Genomic DNA, 11,737 nt, shown 5'->3' on the forward strand with positions numbered 1-11,737 from the left:
GCTTTTGAGATAGAAGATCGAAGATAATCCTAGAGAAATGGCTTATGTTCGTTCGAAGGTTAATCAGGTGTAGGATAATTAGTTTTGTAACATGAGTTTAAATGCGTTCATTCTGAGCACAGTCACATTCTTTATTACAAATGATTACTGTATACATGCTTATGCAGCCTGATTATTGTACCTTTTTCCCTGTTTCTTTCTACCCCCTAAAATATTCCTTTTTGTTTTTTACTATGAGACCACACAAAAAAACTAAACTAACTGGGGTGTGTTGACTTTTCCACATTCACTCTAATTTAACCATTTATACTGCTTTGTCAGTAAATGCTCAGGTGAGATCTTACAATACGATCTAAACGTATATGTAGAAAGACGTCGGAGCTTCTTTCTATCACGTTCCTCTGTTATTGCCTCACATTATTGGTTCTCCAAACCGGGTTGTTGTTGATGTTGTTTCTACAGAAATAATTCACATGAATGAAATGTGTAGTGTGTGTGATACACAGCGTTCCTCCAAACGATGGAGTCGCCCCATGGGGATCGGATGGCAAGGCTACAGAGAAAGAGATGAAAACTCTGAAGATGCTGAAGGAATAAAATATTTGCTTCAGTCATTCATACAGGAGAGAAGAGAGTGGAGAGAAATGTGTGTGTGTTTGTGTGCATGTGTTTGGATGTTTCTGAGTCGTCTGAGGGAGCAAAGAGGGGAGAGGTTTTTTGGAGAGAGCTCAAACGAGCTGCGCTTAGTTACGGATTGAGGAGCTTGAGAGGATTGAGGAGAATGAGAGAGAGAGAATGAGAGAGAGAGAGAGAGAGAGAGAGAGAGAGAGAGAGAGAGAGAGAGAGAGAGAGAAGGGGGTGTAGTGAGTGAGTGAGCGAGTGAGTGAGTGTGACAGAGGGAGGGTGAAAAGGGACAGAGAGATGGAATAGAGGCAGCGAGAACGAGGTGTGGAGCATCTGAGAGATGGCGAATGGATTGTGCAATGACTTTATCCCACTCGGATGCTGACCGCTCTGGAACGCTGAGGCGATTGCTTGGTGGAAAAACCGCAGGAATCATCATGCTCAGGAAATGCTTCTGAAGTCACTCTAAGGTAAACTTGGACTTGGGTTTGATATTTATTCCATGTGGGAGATTGTAAACTTTTAAGGAAGTCTTATATATCCATATCTGTATATACACTCACACACACAGACACACACGGACACACACACAGACACACACACATACATTAGATGGACAGGTCTAATAAAATCTAATATATATGTAGACTTTATATATATATATATTTCATAACCAAAACCAGTTCGATTGTCCATTGTTTCATTTTCAATCTCCAAACACATCTTGATATGACAGAGGAGGATAAAAATGCACCTTGCTTATTTTTTTCACATCTGAATGTGACTTGGTTTTCCGTGAAGAAAATATCAGCTCATATAGATGGAGATGAAACCTAAGGGGCGTGTCAGTCTTTGTAATTCCCTCTCACCACTGTCACTGATTGGCTGCGTGGATCTACAATTTGTGCTTGAAAAAAAATTTGTCTTCACTTCTTGTCTTTCTTCGTTTCTGCGTCCCTGACGTTTCTCTGCCTCCGGCCCTATCATATGTAATTAACCGAATGTGGAGGTTGAATTTTAATACATGCTTCCTCAGAAACCCCATCTTTTTAAGCTGCTGCGTAACACACTTGGATGAAGGCGGTTTCTGCCCTCTTCACTTGACAGGAGAGAGAGAATATGCTGTGAAAAGAGCACGGCCAATTTTGCGCTCTTGGCTCCTGGCCACAGAAGCCTGTAGAAATGTCAAGATTCGAGCCTTCGATCTCTGGTGCACCAGTCAGGAGTCACAGCCATGTTTTTTTTCTTAAGCAAATAACCTTATGTTGATTTGGGTTTCTCAAATGTTTTTCAGTCATTATCCATCATCACAGCTGCCTGTTGTCAGAAGCTGCCTCACTCTCCATCCATTCTGTGTGTGTCTTTGAAGAACATCTGGTGAAAACTCTGCTGTAAGACCTTTAAAACTCCTCAATGACACTCTCTACATACCTGCACTTGATCTGCCATCTGCACTGACTGTCCTGTCACCACGTCACAACCATGTCTGACGAGGAGCAAAGAGCGAACAGGAGCACAAATGTGTTCAGACCAGGAACAGACCTCTGGGTCCCTGTGCTTCTGGGTAACGTCTCACCCAGTGATTCTGCAAACTCCAGCGACACCGGCGAGGACGCAAACGTAAACGAGTCACGTGCCCTCGGGACCGTACAGAAGAACTGGCTGGCTCTGTTGATCCTGCTGGCCATCGTCGTCACGGTGACGGGAAACATCCTGGTCATCATGGCCGTGAGTCTGGAAAGAAAGCTGCAGAATGCCACAAACTACTTCCTGATGTCGCTAGCTATAACAGACATGCTGCTGGGCCTGCTGGTCATGCCTGTCGCTATGGTGACCATACTTTACAGTAAGTAAAAGAAATTCAGTTGAATTTGTTTACATTCGTTAGAGAACACATGAATATTATGTGAAAATTTAACTTTCTAAGGATTGAAGATACGATAGATATCATAACACCTACATTTACAGGCTATTAATAACAATCCTCATTGTTTCACTTTCAATGTGACAGCTCAGTGGTTAAGGTGTTCGACTACTGATCGGAAGGTCATTGGTTCGAATCCCATGTCCACCAAGTTGCCACTGCAGGGCCCCTTTGCAAGGCCCTTAACCCTCAATTGCTCAGGTGTATAAACAGAAATAAAAAATGAAAAAGTGTAAGTCACTCTGGATAAGAGTGTCTGCTAAATGCTGTAAATGTAAATGTTGGCAAGTTCCCAATCTAAAATGTGATGTTATACCTTTCTTATGAAGTGCTTTATAAGCCCATTAAACTCACATCTGCTTATATGAACAGGTATTATGACATATTCTAAGACGTGTCCTCTGCCAAGCGTCCTTTTGTTAGTCTGGGAGTCAAACATGACAGATTCTGACTGATATGTGTCTTATGACTTTCTTTAGAATGTTCTCACTTATACAGTATCATGCTATGTCATAGTCAGGTAATGGTGATGTGATAAATCTTGTCAAGAGAGTATAATGTCTGTCTATTAAACACAATGAAGCTGTAATTCAGGCTCATAGAAATTACATAATTATAATAACTATATTATTATGCTGCTATGCCTTGTTATAAGTATTTTTTAAATATTCATTCATTCACTTATTTTCATTAAGCACTTCCTGGTCAGGGTTGTAATGTACCCAAAGTAGTGGTATGATGCAGCCCTGATAGGACACTTTATAACACATAATAAATAATATTACATGTATATAATAACGTAAACACATTTTACTTAGAAATTATTTTCTAAATGTCATGACGATCAAATATATTATTAAAAGCCTTATTATCTGTTATAAACATGTTAATACAATCTCACCAAATTACCTCATTTTCAAACCTATGTCATGTTATAGATACTATAAGACAGTCTAAATACAACCTAACACTGCAAAATTGACTTAAAACTTTTAAGTTTTAAGTTTAAGTAGGGTTTATGTCCTATGGTATGTCTGGCTTATGAAGCTGTCATGTAGCCATATGAATGATGCGTTTAAGTAAAATCTAACTAAAGATTGTAGATGGGGGCGATTAGCAGCTCTATTAAAAATAGCTATAATTTGATAGTCCAGCACAGCAGAATTCTGAATTGTGATTGGTCAGAAGGTGTTGATTAATGTTGATTCATTGGTGGTTCTATAGTAACATCTCATTTACTTGAACTTGTATAGTGGACACAACTATACAACAACAATAAAAAAAAAAATTGTGAAAGGGTGAAGTTTTCTGTGAGGAGAAGTGTTTTTTTGTTTTTTTTTTAGGATTTGTGGAAGGAGTCTCCATTGTAAGTGTGTTGTAACAGATTAAATGTTTTCTGTCATTAAGGAGGTAGAGTAGCTTTCGGTTTTCCGTAACATGACAGAATTCTTTTTTAATTAATGCGTTAGTGGAGTAACAGTCGATAGCTATTACAGAACTGTAACTAACCTGTCGTGCAGATGTTCTACAACATTAATTGTAGTATAATCTACCAAAAATTATTAAATGTCAATAATCGCTTCAACCCAACCCCACAACCCCTCTGAACTGACTTTGCTCTAATTTTGCACATCCACAAGTGTTTATTCTTTACTTATTATTCTGGTTTTCCCTCACAACCAGATTTAGAAATCTGCAGACAGTCTACAGCTGTCTTGCCAAAAGGTCAGAGAAAGAAAGGAAGAAAGGAAGGAAGAAAGATAGAATAAAGCAGAGGAGACATGTTTATTCAAAAAGGAATCAACAGTTTAGGAAGAAAAATGTTTTACCACAGACCGTCCAAGAACATTTGCCAGTATTTGTATTAGTGTGAGTGTGAGCTGGCAGCATTGGGTTCATGGGAAACAAAATACAGCTGTACGTAAAATTTCTCAGCTCTTTTCTGCAGTCTGTACAGATATGGCATTTAACATTTAAGCCAAATGAATAATGATGTGATGAGCACGTGTGTGGAATTAGCTTTGCTTTGATATTGGATTAATGAAAGGGCATTGATGCGGCTCCAGTGATACTCTGTGATCAAAAAAATATTGACCCTATTGCTTTGATGACTGAATAATTTGTCTTGTGTATACAAAAACAATATTACTCAGAATTATGTTCCCGGTGTTGTTAGTCTTACTGATGGATATGCATTAACGCCATGATAAATAATGCATTCACTGCTCAAAGAAATTCACCTGCTGTTCAAAAGGCTAAGGCAAGATAACACCTGGATCAGATTATTCATACACATTCACTTGCAAAAAGCGTAAAAAGCAAAATAAAATTGTTTAGGCATGCATCATTATCGGTGTTGTCCTTCCTGTTTTATACACTCTTATCTCTTCCAGAAACATGTCCATATGGCATGCTTGTAAACCAGAAATGAGTTATCATAACAGAAATGATGTTATGGCATTAGATAGCAGTGTCCGTGTTATTCAGTTCCTATTTGAAGTCTGCTTTCCAAGCAGCAAAATATCGTCACGTTATCGCTCCGTACATATAGAAGTACCGTATCACTTTATAACGAGAAGAGAAAATATGTTCAGTATAAGAAAACAAAAACAAAACATTATAAGAAGAAAAACATCACGTTATAATGAGAAAAACGTCAGATGATAACAGAGGATGTCATGTTATTGTGAGGAAAGTATCACATTATTACAAGATAAACTTATTATAATGAGAAATATGTCATGTAACAGTGAGATAAACATTATGTTATTATGAGAAAAGCATCACGTTAAAAGAAGACGATATCATATAACAAGATAAACGTCACATTCTAATAAATTAAGGCACATTCCGTTTTAAAAAGAGAGACGTCATGTTATTGCAGGAAATTTTTTTTTAAAAAAGGTAAACGACAACGAGACAAACATCACGTTATAAAGAAAAAGATGTTACAGTATAACATTTCGGTCAGCTATGCCTCTGCATAAAGTGATGTTTTATTTATGGAAGGAGTCTCTAGTGTCAGCTCTGTCACAGAGAGTCAGTACATTTTCTGCACAAGACTTTCTCAATAACATATAATGACTGTTTACAGCTGTTATAATGGACGTGAGAGCACAAGTTGTTAGATTTAGTTCTATTGCAACATTAATATTAAAAACTATGAAATATTTTTGATTCAGCAAAGTTAATTTTTTTGTCGTTTGTTTTATTTTTCTTCTTTGCAACTCAACATGCACCCAGATTTATTTAAGTGTAAAAAAGACACTTGATAAAACGGTGTGAACAAAACATACACTGTGAACAAAAAAAATATATTTTCCTACATAATTTTTCTTTTTCTTACATGATTTGTGCTAGCAGGAATATTTTGGTTGAGTACAATTTTTGACAGTACTCTTCATCTGTACAACATTTATTGTGGCTCAGCCTGTATTTCCCACATGATTTTCCCACCTGGCTCACTTGTTAGAGAATTCGAATAGCTCCGGTGTAGTACAGCCTCAGTGCTGGTAATGATATTTTGAGCATTGATATCTATGACCTGACTTTTCTTCTCTCCAGCCACTGTTCCATCCTGCAGCAGCTGCAAGTCAGAGATGGTGAGAGACAGATTTATTATCACTCTTCCTGGCTCGGGCTTCAATTTCATGCCTGTCCTGAGCTCTAATTCACACACCGTGTTGAAGGTCATGTATTTCTTTTTTAAATAGTGGGTGCCAAAATAGTTCCCCGGAAAAGGTTAGCAAATCTAAAAACACAGTGTTGGTCAAATGACAGAGAAAAGCCCCAATCTGATGTGTACATCATTCACACCAGCACTTCCAGTGGCACAAATCTGGGCTGTACATCAGATTTGAGAAGATGGCAGATGGGTCACATCCTATTGTAAATAAAGCATTGAACACTGCTGACGTGTTTGTCAATTGGATTCTGCTTCTGTTTGACGTTTTGAGAGATATGAAAAGATGCTTCTAAGTCTTTTGACGTGGAAAGCAACACATAATTACTTTTTGATAGCTTAGTCGGTTCTCGAAATAATCTTTTAAGCTTAAAAATGACCTCCCAAAGTTTTTATTTGACCTCAGGAATATGTATAGCGTTTCAGGAACATGACATTAATGTTCAGGAAAATATGTAACTTTTACCTCAGGAAAATGTGTACTTTTTACCTCAAGAAAATATGTAACTTTTACCTCAGGAAAATGTGTACAATTTTACCTCAGGAAAATATGTAACTTTTACCTCAGGAAGATGTATTTTTACCACAAGTAAATATGTAAATTTTACCTTAGAAAATGTGCTCAGAAACATTAAACTCAGAAACATGTCATTTATGACTTACCTCACCAAAATACTGTAAGTAACTTTTACCCTGGCATATTGTGTATATCTGCCTCAGGGAATATGTAACGTTTACTTCAAGAACATGTCATTTTTACTTCTGGAATATATGGTACTTTTATCTCAGGAAAATGTGGAACTTTTCCCTCAGGAGAATGCATTTTTTACCTCAAGAAAATATGTAACTTTTACCTCAAGAAGATGTATTTTTCCTCAAGAAAACATGTAACTTTAACCTCAGGAAAATATATAACTTTTACTTCAGAAATATGTGAAGCTTCATGATCCAGATATCTTGATAGCCTATTAACTATATTTACTATAAGTAAGTAAAAAATAATAGGTTTACTATTTACTCTAATTTGAACTACTGTCATACCATTTAACAGTACTGAAACATGACACTTTATATTATATAAGCAAAAACATTAACACAATTTAAGGGGCAAGAAGATTTAGAGATGTATTTTAAACGTATGGATAGCATTCCTTCATACACTTGTTCTCAGATTAATTTCGTGCTCTTGTGATGAGCATTGGAGGCATTTTGGGAATCCTTCCACCATGTAACAGCTCCAAAGTGTGACTGAAGAGCTGTAATGAGTTCTGGGGCTATGCTCTAAATTTCCCCTTCGTTCCATCGCTTTCACAGCCCAAATCCCTTGGCACATAATCTCCGGTGTTCCTTCATCCTTCCTAGCCGCTTCTTTTTTTCTTTCTGTTCAGCACAATTGTGCACTAATAGTCATTAAGCTTTGCAATCGTAAGCAGAATGAACCTCATCCCAGATGGATTCACATCTAGAGTTTGCTCAGGGTATGATGCTTAGCTCCAAAGAGCATAAATCTGTTTGATATGATGTGCTGACATGAAATGAAAAGCAATCATGATTTAGGTTGTCAGTGCCAGCTTCCAGGATGTGTTTAGATCATTTACAGATCATGAATCGCTTTGTAGCTTTGCAGGTTACATGAACTACTAATATACCCACACATTTCACTCTTTTCTGGAATGAAACTGCAAATCAGGCTCATTTTCATACCTTTTTAAAAAGGGTTTTTTTGAAGTCTCTCAGGAACCCTCATGGCCATTACATAATAAAGTCATTTGTTTCATATGTAAAGCAGATAAACATGTTAGTTTAATTCTAATGCAGAATTTCTATTGATGTGTCATTCGTAAATGAGCTGCCTCATTAAATTCACTCTTTTAGATGAACACTTTTTACTTTCTTTGTTGTTTAGATGTCGGCAATAGCGATGCTCTTGCCGATTAATTTAACCAAAATACTTCCATGGAAACCTCTTTTCAGCATCTGAGCTTTTTTGTTAGCATGAACGCTGAGCTGTGTGTTTGCCTCTCAGCCTTGTGTTTTAGGGCTGCTTGTTAAAGATGCGATCAGTTACCCGAATAAATAGAAATAAATCTTCTTAATGAAGCACAGACACAGCAGGCACAATGCTAGCCTGCTTACATTTGTAGTGCCCTGCTGATTTTAAATTTTTAAACAGGTTTTATTTTGGTAATATAGTGCAATGTAATGAAAGTAGAGTAATATTTCATGAACCAATTTCAGCCAAAGAAAAACAATCACTGGAATATCACTTTTTTCTTTTTCTTTTCATTTTTAAGAAAAATGGAAATAAGCCTATTTCGTGACTATTATTTTGTGAACTCTTATTGAATTATATGATCAGAATTCCCATCATTATAAATTTCCCATTTCACAAAATCCATATCTAGGGTTTTCCTAGCTTAATTGAATTGCTAGTTTCTATTTATTTCTAACGACAAAATATTTAAAGGTTCTCTGGATTCCTTTCACATCCCAAAAGCCTGCCAGCAGCTGGATTGACTATGCTAGGTGTGAATGATTGTGAGAATTTGTGAGTGTGTGAATGAGTGTACACAGTGTCCTACGATGGAATGGCATCCCACCCACTGTGAATTCTTACCTCACACCGGTTTTCCCAGGATAACCTCAGAACCGTTGTTTCCTAAGAGAATCACCATCCACAAGCTGATTTGAGAGTGATCTTTTGAATTGATAATAATGTTCCTTGATGACTTTATTCAGAATTACACCATTCTCTGCTGGACAAAATGTATTCAGCCAGTTATGATACAAAACCTATTAACAAATCTGTTAATTTGTCCTTTACTCTCCAGGCCTGTTGTCTTGTAGTGTTTCTTGTTTGCAGATTACACCTGGCCCTTCCCGTCTGCTCTGTGTCCTATCTGGATCTACTTGGACGTGCTGTTTTCCACAGCCTCCATTATGCACCTGTGTGCTATCTCTCTTGACCGATATGTGGCCATCCGCAACCCCATCCAGCACAACCGCACCAACTCCCGAACCCGAGCCCGGGTCAAGATCACAGCTGCATGGACTATCTCTGTGGGTAAGAACTCACATGACCATTGTGTGGGAATCGGAGAGACTGCCATGATATATCACATATCTCATAATTGGATTTATTCAAGGAACTCTAGTCACTTCATATAACACTAATCTCCTGGCCTGTGCCTCAGTTTTCGGGGCCACTTCCATTCTAAGCTGACCTGATAAAATGAATTAATACAAATGGGCTGATGCTTTTTGAAATGTTTAAGTCATTTCCAGCAAATTAGTGGAAATGAGGTTTTCCTGAAGAACAGCGTGCCTGATTTTCAACAGCTTTCGCTCATGTTTGCATCAACGTCAGATCAGAGTCCTAACCTTGTAGATGTTCATGAGAAAATTTTTCAGTACAGTCACCAGGTTTGTGCTTTTCATGTACTGAGGCTTGGCTTTTTCCCCCCCTCAGGTTTAGGGGTGATTGTTTTGCACATATTAAATTGATAATATGAACAATCAATGATGAACGAATGATTTTTCTTATGCAAACCATATCCAAATAATTTTGATAGACACGATTTTGTCTTTTCAGCAAGCAAGAAAACCATGTTGTGTGTATAATCTATGAATTCTTCATCAGACAAGTTGGCACCTTCTGAAAAATATCAAAAACTTCAACTATCAAAAGAACCTTTTTTATATACAGTATAGTACCCAAATCCTAGATATTAAAACCAAACTTTTTGTATTCATCTTTGTTTTTCTTAGGAATCTCTATGCCTGTTCCAGTTCTTGGCCTCCAAGACCGCACCAAAGTGTTCAAAGATGGCAGCTGCCAGCTGACAGATGACAGTTTTGTTCTGATCGGCTCCTTCGTGGCGTTCTTCATCCCCCTGGTCATCATGGTGGTAACTTATTTCCTGACGATCAGCGCCCTGCAGAGCCAGGCCACGCTGTGTCTGGACCAACTCATAGCACGTCCTAAGTGGCTGACCATGCTGGATCTTGTCCCTCGAGGCTCTCTTTCCTCTGAACGCTTATTCTCCCGGACCTCACTCTGCCCTGACACCATTGTCCCATCCACCAGGCCGTTCATCCGCCGCTCTGCACAGTCCATCAGCAATGAGCAGAAGGCCTCCAAAGTCCTTGGTGTTGTCTTCTTCCTGTTTGTCATCATGTGGTGTCCGTTTTTCATTACAAACGTCATGGCGGTGGTGTGCGACTCTTCAACGTGCGACCCAGCGCTCATGATCGGCCTGCTTAACGTATTTGTCTGGGTGGGATACTTGTCTTCTGCAGTCAACCCTCTTGTTTACACTCTCTTCAACAAGACTTACCGTGCAGCGTTCGCACGCTACATTCGCTGCCGATACCGCGAGCCGAGCAGACCGCTCCAGGTCATCCTGGTCAACACCATTCCTCCTTTGGCTTTTCACTCCTCCAAACTTCCAATTCAGGGAGACAATTCTTTAAGACATTCGAAAGACGACAGCGGATTTGAGACATGCTCCTACACGAACCAGGTAGACTCTCTGAACAAACGTGGAAGAGATGAAATGGTGAGTCACGTCTGAATTCAAAATGGTTGCATTTATTTTATGGACATGAGGATTGCTCAGGCTTCAGGAAATAGTGCTACAGATTCTCAAGGACTAATACAGAGAAAATGGCATCTATATATTAAACACTTTTTAGTGAATGCAATTTTACAGTGGTGGTGTTCTTGTTTAAAGACCGTCCCAAAGGTGGGCTGCTGCTCACTGCAGTAATTCTTTGGGATTTGCCTTTTAATGAAAATGTGTCTGGCTGGGAAACACATTCTGAAAATATAAGACATGCCACCTCATTATTTATTTATACAATTTCTGTGCACTGAAATTGTCTTTTGTTCTTTTGTGCATTGCCAATTTAATAGCTAACTTTCTGAGTTATCTATCCAACTGACCCTCTTTTGCATAATCTGATTTCTCAAGGGTTTGTATTGAAATTTTTCAGGATGAACCGAAAGCTGATTAGAATAGTATTTGTTTTAAATGTGCTTTTACAATCATGGGTTCACAAAGTTTCCCAAGGGAAATTTGACAGTGAAGGAATTAAAGGATTTTTCGGATTGTATTTTTGGTACCTTGGGAAACAATTCTTAATGGATTATGAACTCTGTCTCATAATAAATACCTGTGTATAAATTTGAAATGTATGTGGGTAAATAAAATGAATAAACCGGACTGGAGTCCTTTATAATGTCAGTGCAAAGAAAATAATAAGGAATAAAACCCTTGTTTTTCTGTTATAGGTAAACAATCAGTGACAGAATGGTGTGAAGAACCTGAGTTACTGATACTTCACAAAGTTTATTCATATCTAATAACATTACTTTCTACTTTTAAGCCACAAAGTTTACTAATTTACATTTTATCTATAAGTTGTTAATGTAGAAATGATCATGCTCTCTAGGTGGGGGGAAGGGGGTGATACTCTCCTGTCAATCATTAGGCAAACATGGGCGG

At 38.1% G+C, this 11,737-nt stretch overlaps 1 protein-coding gene across 1 annotated transcript; it reads left to right on the forward strand.

Annotated features, from left to right (window-relative positions):
* The first annotated feature begins 871 nt into the window (after window positions 1-871).
* htr2ab (5-hydroxytryptamine (serotonin) receptor 2A, genome duplicate b) lies at window positions 872-11,446 on the forward strand. The gene is made up of 4 exons (XM_027159695.2): window positions 872-1,094; window positions 1,919-2,470; window positions 9,094-9,294; window positions 9,999-11,446. Exons 2-4 carry the CDS (start codon window positions 2,107-2,109, stop codon window positions 10,802-10,804), a joined length of 1,371 nt encoding a protein of 456 aa, XP_027015496.2. The 5' UTR covers window positions 872-1,094; window positions 1,919-2,106; the 3' UTR covers window positions 10,805-11,446.
* The last annotated feature ends 291 nt before the right edge of the window (window positions 11,447-11,737 follow it).

This window comes from Tachysurus fulvidraco, chromosome 5 (genome assembly GCF_022655615.1).
Source record: "Tachysurus fulvidraco isolate hzauxx_2018 chromosome 5, HZAU_PFXX_2.0, whole genome shotgun sequence".
NCBI lineage: Eukaryota > Metazoa > Chordata > Actinopteri > Siluriformes > Bagridae > Tachysurus > Tachysurus fulvidraco.

What these genes read in the sequence shown, in the direction of transcription:
- htr2ab (XM_027159695.2), top strand. Translation starts at nt 2,107, where the DNA reads ATGTCTGACGAGGAGCAAAGAGCGAACAGGAGCACAAATGTGTTCAGA. An exon ending in TATGGTGACCATACTTTACA is followed by an intron (nt 2,471 to 9,093) that starts GTAAGTAAAAGA and finishes TCTTGTTTGCAG; the next exon opens with ATTACACCTGGCCCTTCCCG. An exon ending in TGCATGGACTATCTCTGTGG is followed by an intron (nt 9,295 to 9,998) that starts GTAAGAACTCAC and finishes TGTTTTTCTTAG; the next exon opens with GAATCTCTATGCCTGTTCCA.